General features: G+C 41.5%; 1 protein-coding gene across 1 annotated transcript; it reads right to left on the bottom strand.

The window, feature by feature from the left end:
• Window positions 1-2,069: 2,069 nt before the first annotated feature.
• RB195_018153 (uncharacterized protein) lies at window positions 2,070-8,526 on the bottom strand (the record flags this gene model as incomplete). The annotated part of the gene is made up of 10 exons (XM_064185469.1): window positions 2,070-2,218; window positions 3,206-3,293; window positions 3,876-3,992; window positions 5,415-5,567; window positions 5,632-5,724; window positions 5,941-6,093; window positions 6,487-6,567; window positions 7,561-7,746; window positions 7,954-8,128; window positions 8,408-8,526. 10 exons carry the CDS (start codon window positions 8,524-8,526, stop codon window positions 2,070-2,072), a joined length of 1,314 nt encoding a protein of 437 aa, XP_064041350.1.
• Between the last annotated feature and the right edge of the window lie 9,226 nt (window positions 8,527-17,752).

The raw sequence follows: 17,752 nt of genomic DNA, 5'->3' as shown, positions 1-17,752 counted from the left end.
ATGTAATTTGTCGGTTTGTACGTTATAGATGAGACCGTCACAACGTTGGCCCAACCACAAGTACTAGACTACGATGACAAATTAGATACAAACAATTTCTATATCGAAAAGTACTGCTTAAGAATGCGGTAGCAATTTGTGTGTAAAGTATCTAAGAAATGCGTTCCAAATCCATTAGCCGAACGCAATTTCGTGATTGCAGAAATCCCTAAAACAGAGAGGGATCACTCATCACAAAATAATCATGGAGGAGAAATTGCTAAGAGAATCTAACCGGAAATGAAGAAAAACTCTCTTTGAAATTTTGCGAAACTTTACCACTAACTTTACTTCTCGTGTTGTTCTCACTTAGTTTCGTAGAACTTCTCTGCCGCTACTTTGTTAAATGAAATCCACACTGCTCAAATAGTAAAAATCAAAATTTCAGACCAGTTTGTGGGATTTTCCGAAGATCTGAAAGGCCAAAAGGGACACCGTGAGAAATGAATGCCCCTGAAATTGACTTTCCATCCCTGACTTTACCCTTGAAATAAAAGGAACATTAATAGAATATTCCTTCGATTTCGTCCCATCTCCAAGTGAAAGTAAGATATGCAAATAAAGGTATATGACTAAAACCAAATCTCGAAATAAAGTTATAAAAAGATATAACTCTTATTGTCGAATACGATCGACCTGCAAGAAAAGAGGCGAGCCTGACAATACAACGTGACTGGGGCGTCGATATTGATGGGTGGGGGTGGCCCAGTGACCAATTTTTTTTCGATCTACTTTGCTTGTAATCAGTCAGTCTAGCCTGATTATTCAATATAGGTACTGCGTTTAACGCAATCTGCCGCAGTTCAACTTCTACCTCGTTGCTTATCTTATATTTGTTCGCAACCTGTTTTTAGATCACAGCAATCAAAAAGGTTCCTCATAGTGAAGTAGTACGAATTCGGAAGCAACGATATGTATTCTGCTCACATCGTTACATCGAGTAATAAGATTTTTATTATAGGAATTGTATAGTCGACAGCACCTATATAACAATAATCGCGAAGGAACGGCAGAAGCAAAACGATGCATCTCAGTTGCACTCATACATGCGATAGTTGGAGCCGGTGCACCAACACTCTTCACTTTTGGACGGTTGGCGAGGGGATCCTCATCACTTGAGCTGCACCCCATAAGCCAGACCTCCTTCACCTGAGGAGGGTCCGGCTCCTCCCTATCGCACCTATGTTTGCAATTATTAAAGTGACAGGCCACAGAAAGATACTTCGTAGAACTTATGAGATTAAAGAGCACATCCAAGCAACATTCGGCTTCGAGAATCAGTAGGCCCTCTCATCAATTTAATAATTGTGAACGCTAAATGTTAACAAAAAAATCACAATGAGAATCACATCATCACTCGGCGGGAGTACAAAAAATCTCAAAGGTTAGGCCCTACAGAAGATGCACGTAAAGAGATAGCCTGAAATTACCGTGCAGAAAGACGTCCTTACACGGTACACTTCAGGCCATCTGCTCTAGCTGCAGATTCAACTGTAGATGTAATCGAGTCCAGAACTTAGGATGTGCATTTATACAATCGAACAGGAACGGCTGCAAATCTTGGGATACTTGGCTTCTACTGTGAATGAACAGACCTCATGCATTGTTCACCCAATGACATCACCAAAAAAAAAAACTATAATTTTGGACTCAACTACTCTCAACTACATTTAAGACTCAATTACATTTTAGGAAAACAATAAGGAACTGTATGGAAACAATGATTACAGGAACTGTACATGGAATGTGAATCACGGGAATAGTGAGGAAAAATGCAAGTGAGAGATAGATAATAGCGCTGAAACGAAATCATTCTTCACTGGAACAAAATCTACCCAAAATAAATGGATACGACTAAGGAGAACAAGAAGCAATTAATAGCCGAGTGATATCAGGAAGAAAAAAGGAATATATTTGCTACAAAATGTGACTACAACAAAATCACTGGGGAAACGACACATCAATACTGAAAGTTACAGATAAATCATCCATGATGAACAGACAATTGTAACTCAACCGAAATCGTTCTATTAAGGACAATTGATACAGGGTGGCCTCGAAACGGAATCTAAGCGAATTAATTTCACACCAGCCATAAATCTGCCGAAGGCGTTCACTAGATTCTTTGGACTCTTAGGGTCCAAATCAACTATTTTCACCGAGTAGGCGAAGCATAAACCTGAGTCATAAACAATTAAGAAAGAACCAAGACATAGGTTAAGAAATGGAGATGAAATGAATATTTAAAAAAAGCCGTCCAGCCCATGATAGAAGTGAAGGCAATGATAGTGTGATAATAATGATGATGTAGTAATGATAGTATCTCCATGAAAGAAACGAGTAAATTTGCAAGCAAGTTAGTGAGTGCGGATTATCGTCCCAAGCAGTAATCAACCCGTCGACTAAGTTAGAGGAAAAGTATGACGATTTTAAAACCTCAGCGAAATCGTAGAGTTCGGGTAGTATAGTCAGGTCAAAACGACATGAAGCACGTACAGTTGCGCAAGCGGCTGCGCTCGAAGCGGTGCGACGAGGAAAGCGGTTGGAATCGAGGTAGGACCGTGGCGAATTGCAGAGATGGGTAGTGGATCATCCTTACACGATCCCAACCTCTACGCTCCACCGCGCCGCTTCGAAGGCAGCCGCTTTCGCAACTGTCCGTGTTTCATTTCGTTTTGAGAACCAGCGTGATCACCCTTCCCTAATCGTTATAAAAAAAAACCGGCGTGGTAACACCTCTAGTTCCTACAGAGTACGTTAGAATGTGCACCATTGTACACGCCCCGGCCCCTCGGCAGCCCCTTCACTGGTTTTGCTTGAATAGGCTAATGAGGAAACCTCATCAATTTTCGACCGCTCGCTCGTGAATCAACGCGTGCTCAGCGATGTCACGTTGCGACTAATTTCGTAGGAAGAAAAGCCGTCTTCCATGCCGTTTTTGTACGACGATCAAGGCAAAGACGAGCGGAACCACACTGGCTTCCGTAATCTCTACAACCTGAACTTAAGCAAAACATGTAGTCCGCTCTATGGACGCCAACTTAAAGGAGAGATTCAGCAATACAGTAGTAACAACGAACAACTCTATGCTTTAATTAACAAAATAAACTGTGTGCTTGAGATTCAGAGTTATTCGACAAGCACAGCTTACATGCTTATGACTCACCGTTGGCTAGCTTAATCATTTGCGGATCGTCAGCACTAGATGCCGTACGATATGTACCAGATGGAACAAGCCGGAAAGAAGCCATTATCTGGAAAAGAGAGTTATTTTGCTTAAGTAAAGCATAGAAACAGTGATTGAACCTTTTTTAGACGCGTGAACAAACAATAATTCTTAAGATGTTTTTTTTTTTTGTTTACAGCAGAACTTCCACTCAAGCAAATAAACTTGCAAGTTCGAAGGTTCAATGATGACTACGAAGCACAGAAGCGCTGCGACTTAGACACATAAAAGCGTACGATTTGGAATATACACATACAATGTAATTTGGATTTGGAATACACACAAGAAATAACAAATTTTCGGAGTGCTGCAATAGAATGACTACGATATACGATAACTAGTAGTACTCAGAGTAGTGACCTTTGATCTAGTAGTTTTTATGTTCTCTTTTCTCCCGCTTTGTGTGACCTTGAGAAAAAAAAACCTCAAGAATGGCACTGACACCATACAACGTCTACACAAAAGTCCGCCCATCTATGAAAAGACCAGTTCCTTTCAATCGTGTTTAGACTAAGCTGCTAAGAAATCATACTTGGAAATGTTTGAACTGTGTTTGAGAATGAAAGGAGGAAATGAAATAAAAAGTGTAAAAGGGAGGAGCAAAACATACAGAACAATCCTTCATTGTCGCTGCCAAGAGATACTTCTCCAAGAGTGCACGCTCGTCCGTGGCTTCCAGCACTTCCAACCCTCTAATAGGGAGTCTATTTTTGTCGAGCAGTTCTTTCTAAACAATAATTAAGCTATTCAACGAAAGCTTCAAACCTTGAATAAGGAAAATGTATATCAATGAATAGTCAATAGTCAATCCCTACGGGGACCCAAATGACTTCAATTCGGAACTGTTTGAGGTTTATGAATGCGCGCGTAGCCTGTACGATGACTTGCGGGGGCGCGTCGATGGGTCAAGTTAGTGTTTTTATCCGCCCAGACAAGTCTGGTACCCATCTATCGACTCCAGAAGGATGAATAGCTAGCTCGGCACTCGAGCGGTTTCGGTACCATCGGTCGATCGTGCAGACGCAGCCGAATCCGTTACCGCAACTGCACTACACCCGATTAACCTTACAATAGAACCGAAATTAAACAAGTGCAAAAAGGCGCGAGGATGTTCAAACACCACTATTCAATATTGGTCAGAAAAGAGCTCATAAAACAGGAGGTATGGACCTAAGGAGATCGTATAGGTGGTCACAGGCGGCTGTGCTCAGAGCTGCGCGTGGAAACAGCGATTGCGATCGAGATCACCAGTTTCTCGGCAAGCCGAGTAGAAGTTGGCTCGGTCTCATCCGTTGGCTTCACCGCAATGCTTTTAGGCCGCTTTGACCCGGCTATACAAGAAAGAAATCACGTTCTACCACAGCACACCTGTCGTTTGAACAAAATTTTGAACCATAGAGATTCGAAATCCCAAACACCAATTACTGGCCTAAGCTTTGCTTTGGTAACGCTGTTAAATAGCTTTAACAAATGCGACGACGCGGAAACAGGAACGGGTTGTAGTCATTATGTCATGATTCAAAGAAAATCCAACTTTTACGCTTCTGAAAGATCACATCACCTATCTTTTATTTCTAAGTTTAATTGGTTGCTGCCAAAAATTCCATGCTCCCTTCAGCCAGTTGACCTTTCAGGTTGTGGGCTTTGGCGATGTGCTGGAGGACACCTTTTCGTAATGTATGGGAATCTTTGTCCGTATAATAGTACAGGTAGCAGTACAGCCCGTACGTTCCCAATGTGTACACTCGAACGCCTGATTGCGTTTAGTTACAACAAGGCCACCACGAGCAGGTAGCAATCAGACTTGTATACGCGGCCCCAATCTAATTACCCAGAGGTTTAATTACTTTTGTGCAGCTTCACTGCAAAAATAACTTCGGACGTTTAATAGCAGCTGAGTAGTTTTGTAGAAAATCTAATATTTTATTAATTTACTTATTATCTTTACATTATTTTTTAATTTCAGAGGTTTTCATAGACGTACTCTTATGTAACAACTCGTGAAGGAGACATGTTATTTTATTAAACTCTTCAGCCGTTAACGGACGAACGAACGATTGCGATACTTCTTTTGATTCAAAGATCATGCTGTATGGTACCAGGAGATAAGAACATTCATTGTAAACGTTGTGCACTACGGAGACAGTACCTGCACGACAGCTGATAAACTCTGGAAGATTTGATGTGCTCTCAGTATTCCCACAGAATCAATTTTCTGTGCGGTCAAAATCTGACCCAGAACTGAATGGTCCCGCAGAGAAAAATCACGGATGTCTTCGCAACCAGCCAACACCAAACACAACTAAATTGGAACAGATGTTACTGTGTTACCCAAAAATAAGCGAATGAGAACAAGAAATACCAACAGCTGTCATCAAATCATCAGCGTTCCCTTGTCCACTAGGAAATAGAGTTGGCGTAAAAAGTGTAGGATCCAGAAGAGACTCATCAGAATGTATCTGAATAATTAAAACAACAGCAGTAATGCTTGAATGAATTGAATGAAAGCTGCACTTGAAAAATTTGCAGTTAAAGAAATATTGTTTTTCCGTAGAAAATGAAATAATTAATGGAAAGTATTAGAACAACAGCAGGAGGTCTTCTCAAACGTGAAATATATAGAATAAAAACCATACATCCCACACATGGCTTAAGGGAACATGAAAAATCCTCACTAGATTTCCATCAATGAAAAGGCGTAGATTTCTATGCGGGACCTTCAGCAGAGCCTCTAAGGCAGACTTCATTCTCGAAAAATTCCCAGAATACAAGTTGAGAGGGCAGAAGTCATACATTTCTTCGTAGTGGTCCGATCCACATTTTTCAAGCTGGAAACATTACTGTAAGGTACTGTATTATAACAACATGGCAGTCAGGATGCGGTCGTCCAAGAACGCGTGCAACCAAACTGCTGCGACGCATCCGCCGAAAGTGGACACTAATGTCTTGGCTTCTTGACGAACACATCAACTGAAGGCACAGTTTCGCTAATCTGTTAAGTAAACAGAGCACCAGTGCCCTCCTTCGTCGCTTTAGTAATGTGAGTGCGTTTGACGAGAGCTGCACACGTTCGAAATAACGGAAATGAACAGAAAGATAATGTTGAATCTCAAGTAAAACGTGAATTAAGCGAGAACATCTTTCAAGGCGAGCATGAATTCTATGCTTACTCCTTGAATATAACAAACCTCTATGTAATTCTAAACAAACGAATGACGCACCTGTAATATACAGTTGTTGCAATACGGGAGATCAATGGAGAGATGATTTTGGAAGAATCCTTGCTTTGGCTTTATCTCCACCTAAAAAACCAGGCAGAAATTCGATAATATGAATATGATAATTCTATAATATGATAACATTAATGAACGGAATCAGAAGTACAGCACGGAAACAAGCATGAGGATTCCCTTCTTCAAACATTCAATTCGTAATTCCGGTGCAGCTCGTATCATGCTGTACTGTCAATGGATGGCTTGGGAGATCTCAAGTTGAACTATTTTGCACGCTACTACTTTCTGGTTAGAGATTCTCACGTTATCTCGTTAATGAATTCGAAAGCACTCACTCGATCGAATCTTGAAGGTTCGTCTTGCTCTTACACTCTCTTTCTATTAAACAAAATATTAATCACAAGTGCTACAACTTCAACACTTTAGCACACATAAATGCAAGAGAGGAATTTAGTAAGTGGGTGGTGCCAACATAGAAACCTCCCATTGCAACATCATTGCCGGAAAAAAATCACGACGAGGCTGAACACTTTTCGGGCCGACCTTTTCATGCGATTAAGCAAGCAAGAAGCCAATACTGTTACTATATAGTCGGCACCTAACATGTTTAATCGAATGATGCGTACGCAGTAAAGGAGTATACTGCAGCTTCGAAGAGGCTATCAGTGTAGCGAACCTGCACCATACATTCACAGATATGAGCGACCATCTCCGCATGTAGTGCTAGCCAGCTAGATAACGTTCGGTGTCGATTTATCCATAGATGCGATAGTCGGAGCCGGTGCTCTGACCCGCTTCACTTTTGAACGGTTGGAGAAGGTACCTCTTTCACTTTTAAACGGCTGGCGAAAGGACCCCCTCCACTAGAGCTGCACCCCATGAGCTAAACCCCCTCACCTCAGGGTCCGGCTTCTCCCTATCGCACCTATGGATTTATCAATGTTGGAGTCCCATGTTCAAGGCCTCGCTCTCATGATGCATTTGAATGAAAACCGCGCTATGTAATGCGCATCACGTAGTTTGAAATGTGCTTGAAAAAAGTAGTAATGCTGGTCAACGTACCGTAATTGTTGGTCCTATGTAGGAAATCAAGTGCTTCGGTATTCTTGTTGCATCCAGCATTTCAAGTGCAGATATTCTGACCACATTTCGAGGTATATTAGTCAGTGGCAAAAACGACATGTCGCTCGGAAGGGCTAAAAGTTCGTCGAATTTCTCCAATTTCAGGTTTGCAGGAAGCGAAGGTATCTAAAAAGATGAGATAGAACTCTTTTTTCCTTTCCTGGTTTCATCGAAGTTTCGAAGGCTACAATAATTCCATCGAAAATCTCTAAAGTTTAAAGGTGTTGTTTGATGGAATTATTATTATTTAAAGGTTTAAAGTTTAAAAGTATAGAACTCTAAAGGTAGTGCTAATGAAAAAAAATGTTCAGGAAGATAGGGGAAAAGAAATACCTTTGCTAGTTGATGAACATCCTCTACTCTCATTTCGATGATTTTCGGGTTCACGAGAAAGACAGAATCGAAGAATGGAGAAACCATCCTCTCCATGTACTGATTGACTAATTCGCTCTTTGCCTTCCATGTTATGAGGCCACTCTTTCGAGCCTTGGCAAACCTCCAAACAATCCTAAACCAGAAGAAAGATGTAAAGAACTACATAGTTGTAGTATATACTCTGCATGTAACTTTATTGTGCTCTAAAATAGAACAAGGAAAGCAGAAAGTATGGGACCTTAACAGTGTTTCGATGTAAAAGGTCATTAAACGTATAAGTATGGAGTGGACACAGATATGACACATTACAAACGTTATGAGTGGTTAACGGGAGATTTGCGCATCATTTAATCACATATTAAACCATATACAAAGCTGAGATTTCGAACTCTATGAACGCGAATTCACTTACCTTATACCTGAAGAGGAGTGTTTGGCACTGATCACAAAGTTCGCCCTACCCTCACCACGGAAGCAAAACGATCGGAATTCACGAGGGTTGACAACATCAGCTATCGAATTAGACCTCATTCGTTACCATCAAACTATGCAATATAAAATGTTAAAAATTGTATTTGCAACAAAAAACGAAACAACTTTTATAATTGGTATTAGGTAAGCACAAGAATAGGGAAATCTATAACAACGGTCACGTGATGAACTAAAAGTCAATTGATACGAGCACACAAAAAAAACATGTGAGAGGGCGCAATGTTTTACAGCGCGGCATTGTAGCAGACACGTGACTCAGCTTTGTGTCAAAAAAATTTTGGTTTCTTTCGGTTACATGCATACACACAAGAACAACCACAGAGTATAAAATCAATAGATGGTGTCAGTGACAAGAGAAGATTGAAGGTTGACCCAGATCTTCGATCCAACACGCAGAAAAAACCACATTTATCCGGTCGGCTGTCATGTTGAAAACAGATGTTTACGTGGTAAACGAACGATTTAAAACACAGGGACTGCGAATACAGATCACGACAAAGAAGGAGACTTGGTCTGAGCGTGAATATTCACGGAAAACAAAGCAACAGGTCACTAGTTTGATGGTATTATGGAGAAGAAGAAAGAAACTGGCGAAACATGTCATCCCCTAGCGAAATTACAGCAGACGTCAAATGTGGAGTGCATCCGCATTTACGAATTGTCGTGAGAAAACGGCGAAAAGAAAAAACAAGAACGGCGACAGTCGATTGGTGGGTTTGAGTGAAAGTTACGTACCCCGGGGGGACAATATGAAGTTTGGGAAGTCGTCGAAGTTTGAAATTCTATAGTAGTTTTGACTGGGATTTCTTTAGCGACAAAGGGCTCCGCAGCACAGTTTTGGTCTGTCGTGTTTCAAGGCACGTTGCATTGCTTTCCGAATGAGATGCTTCGGGCAATCCTTCGAGATAGCTGGACAATCGCAAGCACAATTCACTTGTGAACGATCCGATACGCTAGTCGCCATACCAAAGGAGTGGCTTTTGTAAATGAGTTTGCATCTCTAGGCGAACTCACTTTTGGGAGAGATCCTACGAGCATCCTCTAGCTTCGCACGCCTTCTGTGTTGCTCCTGTTTTGAATAGGTCTTTGTCACCGCTGCATCTTCAAAGGGTGACGGGACTAGTTTCTGAAGCTTCATTTATGTGTTTCCTGAGTTCCCTTTTTTCAACTGTCACTGCTACAAAGTCCTCGCTTCCGATACTGAGCTGCGCTAGGACCTCTGTTAGGGGCTTTTTTTGATAATTATTCCCACACTTTTAGAGTTCTTTTGGACATTCAGCTCAGAAATCTTCTAGGATTAGAGTACTCCTAAACTTACACCTAGCTGCGAGAGAAAAAAAAAACGGCCCGGACGATACGGCTACGAGCGATCCGGCGCGCTACTTTCTACAACGAGTTCGATTGAAGCGCGCCAGCCTTGCGCACGCACCGGATCTTCCGGGACGTTTTTCACGGGCAATTAGGAAGAAACGGACGGAATCACCCACCTCTCCATAAACTACTATGCCGTATAAGAATACTCCACCTAAAATACGTACCACCTCAGATTCGTGGGGTGATGCCTTTAACCTCGCTACTGTTTTAGCCTTAGTAAGAACAAACAGGAGAAGAAACGACGTTATGCTCTTCACGTTTCTGTCAATTTTTTCCACTACGTAATAGCATCACCAGCACCGAGGTGCCTCAATAGCTTTGATTTGATTCTAGGTGTTTGGGGCAGAGGTTTGAGGTTGAGAACTGGTAAAATTCGGAAACACAAACTACCAGTCATACATTCGCACAGACCCAAAACGGAAATTAAACCAAACCTTAGGATTCAGAAAATTATTCATTGTTGACAAATCTCGCACGTTTACTTCCTATGAGAAGCGCAAGCCCTAATTTTAAAAATGGAGGAAGTTTGATTTCCCTTTCTATCTCAAAAATTGGTTGAAAAGTGGCAGAAAACTGCTCTTCAAAAAAAATCTTAAAAGCTAATCCAAAGACACCAAAAACTAAGTCGATTGAAAATATTTACGAGTTGAAACTTCTACCATCGACCCCGATGATAGATAAGGGACGTGGTATAAAGTAACGTTCGCTGTTATGGTTACTTTCGACATATAACGATTTGTAACGTCCAAGAGTGCGGCAGGCAACGCTCTGCCCACTCATTACTTCGCTCATATTACTCGCACCGTTCTCTACCTGCTTTATGATAAATACATTCCACTGAACCACCATTTCGGTCTGTTCAATTAGGGTGATAAAACCCCTAGGTCTCTAGTCATCCACTTACATAGTCGGAAAAACAAAGTCGATTGAAAATATTTACGAGTTGGAACTTCAAGTAAAGTCTGAAAACGCTTTGTAGGTTTTGTCATAGAACGCACTGACTTTCTTTCGTACTTCTTTCATTGTCTCGTACCAATGTTGGAGCTGTGCAATCTAGGATTTTTGTAGAAAAGTACTTTCTCCAATTAGAAAGATATAACGGAAAAGTCTTTACTTTCATCTAAGAAACCTTCACTATTCTTTTTTTCTATGTTTTTTTCTTCTTATATTAACGTGATTTAAGTGCCGATTATCATGCAATACGCATTTTCTAACTAGGAGCAAAGCAGGCAACGCAGTTACATGCTGGGAAGTAAAGACAGGATGAAAAAGGAGAGTAACGTTAAGAAGAAAGAGTGAAAAGCAGAAACAAAAACAAGAATGGATCTAAGAACAGCGAGACACACCAAAATGAAACAAACATGAATGAAGTAAACGTGTGGTACATTGTAAAAAGTAAACTTGTATTATAAAACATGGTACATGAATAGAAAGCAAAGATGTCGGAACCAGTACCCTTTCTGAAGAGACAAAAAGAATAAAGTAGACATAAATACTACTAATACTAATACTAATACTAATACCAATACTAATACTAATACTAGTACTAATACTAATACTAATAGAAAAGGGACAAAAGTACAACTTTAGAAGAAAGAGAAACAAGACAAAACAATCATAACAAGCAAGACAAAGGAAAAAGAATAAAGTAGACATAAATACAATAACACAAAAACAACACGACATAAAAACAATAAGACAGAGAAACAGTAAAAGTAGAACGGAGAAACAAGACAAGTAGGACAGAAATGATGCAAAAAATGAAAGGAAACGAAAATACAAATTAAATAGGAAGAGCAATACAAAGGCAAATGGAAAACGAAAAGAGAACTGGACAGAGGAAGAGGAAAAGATGTTAGCTATGCAGTTACCTGAAAAGATCGTCGTTAGATGATAAGGATCAAAAACCCCAAATTCCAGTTCCACCCCCTACTTAGTTTGAAATTCGGAGATCATAATTCCTTTCTTCCTTGAATTAGGGTTTATTGTAATATTCTTCTCGTTTTTTTAACAGTAACGTAACATATAACGTAACAGTACGTGATGCACCGTAAAGCACTTGTCTTCTGGCTTTTTCTAAGGTTATTCTTCTGATGCAGCAAAGGAATTAGTTACCCATTATTCGATTTTAAATTTTGCGGCAATTAGCATTGGTCCAAAGGGCGGAGCCTCTCACAGCTGGGTGTAAGTTTAGATACGAGTGGATTAGAGGGAGAATGATAGCATTCGCACCTTGCGAAAGTTCCTATTAGGCGTCGAAAATTTTGTGATCAATCGCCTGTGACTTTTCACATCCAGTCTAAGTATTTTTTTCTTTTTTTCGAGTGGGACCTCTTCGGCGGATAATGTGAGTTGTCCAATGGTAACTTACTAGCTTGTGTAATGTTCTACTTGAAGTGCTATATTTTTGCTACTTCTTGCAAGGTCTAGGTGTCACGAGGTATTGGAAAGCTCTTTGTCTGCTCGGCAAAGAGGCTCCTTCAGTTTCATCGATTTGGAGTGTTGTCTTTCAATTTTCAGATAACTCAAAATTAGTGATAAAATCATTCAAACTGAAACTTGTTTTTGATTATAACTTATTTTATTTTGATTTGAAATTGTCTCTGAGGACGCACATCTGGGAGTGTATACGTAATTATACAGAACAGTTCCGATGATATTTCAGCACTAGAAAATGAAGTGAACGCCCTCGTATAGCCGGATCAAAGCGATCTGGAGCCTAGTGCAATTGCGTAAGCAGCTGCACTCGAATGAGCATTGGAGCTAAGATCGAAGTAGGACCATCGCCACCAGTTGGAGTGGTGAAATGAGTTGTGCTAGTGTAGGCCCACCTCGCAACCTTTAGCTGCACCGTTCCGCTTCGAGCGCAGCTGCTTACGCAACTATGAGGGGCTTGAGGTCATTTTATTATGACTCAAAGGCGCAGCGGAGCCAGCCGTTAAGACCGGGGTAGGACCATCACCACAGCAGAGGCGATCGGACGCAAAAGGCTGCATTCACAGTTTCTTTCCCAAGAGCAGCGCGCCGCTAGAGGGCACGTGAAACGGACCAGTTCGACTAGATTTGCCAGGCTTCCAATGGTATCTAGCAATCAGTGTTTCGCTCGTTCGCAAAATGACGTAGGGAACTGTACGCGACAAAAGCAGTGCAAGTGCTCACCTAGCGTCATGGAACATGACGAGGTCGGCACAAAGGAGACCACAGTCTCAAAGGGTTTCATCAGACTAACAACCACCTAAAATTGCGTTTAATTTTTACATTAAAATGTAGGCTACATTCAACTTCCACTGGAACATCCACCTCTATCACCGATCCTCACATTATTTACTTGCTCCAGCGGGAGTCATCAATGTTTCCATTTATCTTTACCACATATGGAAATCCCCCAACGACTTGAAAAAGACGAGAAACAAGAGGAGAATTGGGGAAGTTCATCACTAGCAAATGACTACCCAAAGTATGCAAAGAGATAACATTCTTTTTTAAAGAATTTCATGAAGAAATCTTGTCCTCACGCGTGCAGACTCGGTGTTGTGGGGTTTACAAGGAACCCCGTTGGTCGCAGCTGCTGTTCATCGGTAGTCGTTTAATGTCGTTAATTTCACTTCAATTAGCAAATTTCTCGACAGAGCTCTCGATCTTTGATGAGAACTGGTTATTCTTAGTACTATCTGCATTTGCTCTTTCGGTTAAGTGCTGACCACAATTTTCTCCTGCTTTCGAGGCGCCCAGGTTTTTGAAGTGTAGGTCTAAGAAGGAAGAATTATGGCGTCAAAAAGGTGACGCACAGCCGGGAGTCTTTGGTCTTCTTCATCCTATTCTTCTTATGCTCGTTTCCTCTTGTCTAGTGTATTCAGCTTCTTCATTTCCTGACCTAGATGTAATTTCGTTTAGATATGTCACTCCGTTGAACATCAAAGAAGCGTCAGAGATTTGTCCATTCTTCATGAACATAGTTTTCTCCACTTTTGGCTGAAAACCGATCTTTCCTCACATTTCGTCGAATTCGACGACCTCTCTTCCGCTTGGCTTCCATAGGAACGATTTCATCAACGAAACGAAAAGATGGCGTGACTGTTTGCCTTCAACTTATAATTCTTCCATGTTATATCGTTACAATTTTCGTTGCATTGCATTTTCGAGAATGACGTTGAATGGTTTCCGTGAGATTATATCATTCCGTCAAGTTTTTCTGCTCATTTTGATCATGATCTAATGTTGCGAGGCGGTACATTATCTTACGTATTACTATATGGCTTTGATGGATTATAGTGCTAATTGCAATTACACAAGCAGGTTTTTCTATAACATATGCATTGGCAAGTGTGTGCATAGTTTCTGCCGTTAATCAATCCGCTTGGGATGCATTCACTTCAATTCAGATAGCGATGTGTCTTGCGAGTGATTCTATCCTCCTAGACAAGACTGGCACTGATTTGTCGATCTGAGGTGATGAAAGTATTGGTCGCCACTAGGGCAGTTTCAAACCGTCGATCGATCGCGCACCCACGGCGGAACCTTTTACCAACTGCGCTACACCCGCGCCGAATAGGCAATTGTTCATTAATATTCTGTTTCGAACAATAGGCATTTTTAAGAAACTGATAAAGATCACAAAATTTCGTGGTGTAGAAAAGAGGGGTCGGGCCGAGACCCGAAATTCAGGATTTTTGGATAGACATTTTGAATTACTGCCAACGTTTGCCGCTAAATATTAGTATGGTCCAGTTTCTTGAGGGGAAAGGTGACACTTCATGTCATTTGTAGGTTCTTCCAAATGCATAACAGGATTTAACCCAACGTAGGTTCTTCCGAAAATCCTATAAATACTCTTAGTAATCTCCAAAGTATTAGGTTGGCTACTTATTTTTTTGCACACTCATACCCCTTACAATTTTATAGTTTCTTAATCACTCATTGATGATCATCGGTCGATCTATTCATCATGAGTATCTATGACAGTGTTCCCTCTTCTTGGACTGTTACAATTCTCTGAGACCAGAAACAGGGAGGTGAGACCCGAAAAACAACTCAACGAGGTCGGTGAGAGAATTGGGCAGTTTTTGCATCAGGGAATCCTGTTTCAAGGCCAAAAACAAATGGTAGTCTGGTGGGGCAAAGTATGGCGAATATTGTAGATGGTTGTCCGCTTCCCAACCAAGGGCCCCAAGTCTTCCCACTACTCAACCCTCGCCCCCGTCAAGGCGGCATATGGTTGCACATTGTCGTGGAGGAGATGAAGGGCTACACGTCTCGCTCGATTCTCTTGAATTGCAGCGGCCAACTCGCGGAGCTGCTGTTAATATACTTTTGTGTCGACCATCTAGGAGCAGCTCTCACCGCAGCATTTCCCCTAATTGCCGTAAAAACCGGCCCGGAAGATGCGGCGCGTGCACAAGACTGGTGCGCTCCAGTCGAACTCCTTGTAGAAAGTAGTGCGCCACAACGCCCGAGACCGTATCTTCTGGGCCGCTTTTACACCAATTAGCAAAAAATGAACGGAATCACCTACCACTCCATAATCTACTATCCCGTATACGAATACTCCACCTGAAATCCGTACCACCTCAGATTCGTGGAGTGATGCCTTTAACACCGACTAGCGCCCTGGCAGTGGAAGTGGAATGAAATGAATGAATAAATGGAAGGAGTGTGTGAAACAGAAAAGGCGAGCGTTGTGGCGAACGTGTAGCGTTAATGCGGTTGAACACAACCAGAGCTTAAAGTCCATCAGACACAAATAGTTGAAGTTGACGAAAAGGTTGGTTAATTTTGCGGAGGAGGTTTGCGATTTCCATTGGAGTTTGCATGTGAGTTGTAAGAATTATAAGCAGCAGTAGTTCTTAGCCCTCTTCAGAGATTAATCAAATGCTCCGCTATGTGTACATGGCAGAATATCGAGAAACTGAAGGTTTTTTTTTCGTTATCTGATTTCGCAAGGACATGTTTGTCTAAATGAGAACTCGTTTATGCAGTGTAAGAACGAGCTCGATACAAACAGGCCAATATGAGATAAAGAGAAAGGCGACAATAGATGTGCATCACATTGCAGAAAGTAGTCCGAAACCATCCTAGACAAGTCTGAAAGTGCTGTTGAAAAATAAGCAGATCGTTATGTTTGATGGCAGTTAATTTGAAGAGGTGACAAGTTCCCTAGTTTTAGCTTCCTACGTTTTTTGGATTTTGGAAATGGAAGGATTACTGGCGCCCGCTCGACCAGTTTTAAGAACAACGGGAGTCAATGTGATCAAGGTAATGTCTTTCGTATAACTATGCTTGTCCCATTAAATAAAGCTGTGCAGTTTCTTTCGCTCCGCGTCTTTGGGGGACGGAGATACTGCAATTCTATCCTAATTTTTGGAAGAACCAAAGTCCTCTGCAAGGATCTGTGCAGTGACGTCTTCGTTGACAAATTAGATGTGTTCCTAAAGTGGGAATCGAATCCTCAAACATAGCCGGCCGGTATGCGGCTTCTTAATCATATAGATGGGGATAAAGTGTCTAACGTTAATCAATGCACTTGGAATGCGGAAACGTTCAGTTTCTTGAGTTGAGAATCGTTCGTGGTTTACGAATGGGTATCCAGCCTCTACAATGGTTTGCAGAGGCTAGCCGACGTTTCGAGTCAGTGTTTTATCTTCTCAGACAAGTTCCTACCAATTTATCTACCTCGGAGGGATTCCTAGTCATACCTTGAGCAAGAGGCGAGTTTTGAAAGAATAATCTGTTCTCGCTATTTTTACTTCAAGGATTACGCTTCCGAGTCATATACCACAGGAAACGTCTCTGGTCTTGAAGGTATTCCATTGTGTTGTAGCATTGTTCTGGAGGTACTTTTGGGAAAAGTTACCAAAAATACGAACCTTTCACAGATCCAGCCATCATGTACCCTAGAAGTTTATCCAATAAGGCTTACAAGTGATTTACTTGATTAACCGGCAGGTTGGTGGTATATTGCTTGACGCGTTTGCCTCCTTCTTCGCCGAAGCGTGTCGTCGTTAGACGCGGCTCTGCGTAACGTTCCAAATCTATAGTAAGAGGTCGTACAAGATCCATCCATTCGTCACTGTTCATATACTGCGAGACCTGGGTTCTCGTACGAATTGCTTATTGACACCGAGTGACCTGAGTACCTCAAGTCGAAAATATCCAGCAGTTCAGTGTAACGAAAGAATTGTTAAAGGCATCACCCCACGAATCTGAGGTGCTACGGATTTCACGAGGAGCATTCGTATATGGGATCGTAGATTACGGAGAGAAGGGTGATTCCGTCCATTTCTTCGTAATTGCCGTAAAAAACGGCCCGGACGATACGGCTTCGAGCCATCCGGCGCGCTACATATTTTCCACAACAAGTTCGATTGGAGCGTGCCAGCCTTGTACATGCGCCGCATCTTCCGGACCGTTTTTTATAGCAATTAAGAAGAAATGGACGGAATCACCTCCCTCTCCATAATCTACTATCCCGTATAAGAATACTCCAGCTGAAATCCGTACCAAGAGAAGAGAGAGATCAAGAACCAGTTCCTCGAATTACCACTTAGACTCGCTTTATATACAAGTCTCCCAGCTCCCTCAACATTAGGATTTTTATTCGCATTTACAAAGTGACCAGTGGAAGTTTAATTTTAAAAGTATGATTTACCAAAAACGAAGTACATGCAGGTTTTGAGGCTACTAATCTGGATGTGTTATCTTGAAATGACCAATGTTGTGATACATGGACTCAGTACGGTGGCTTGTGAGAGTTTAACTTTGAAATCCCTTAATTTGTCCTAGGAACCGAGTCTTTATAGGAATGTGAGTAACAGCCCCGAAAAGTCTTGCAAAGCAATTCAGTTGATGTAAAGCCAAACCACTGTGAGCGTCTCAGAAACTCTCGCTGTAGATG

This window comes from Necator americanus, chromosome II (assembly GCF_031761385.1).
Source record: "Necator americanus strain Aroian chromosome II, whole genome shotgun sequence".
Classification (NCBI taxonomy): domain Eukaryota; kingdom Metazoa; phylum Nematoda; class Chromadorea; order Rhabditida; family Ancylostomatidae; genus Necator; species Necator americanus.
The sequence above is the reverse complement of the archived record's forward strand: the minus strand, read 5'-3'. Positions and strand labels throughout refer to the sequence as shown.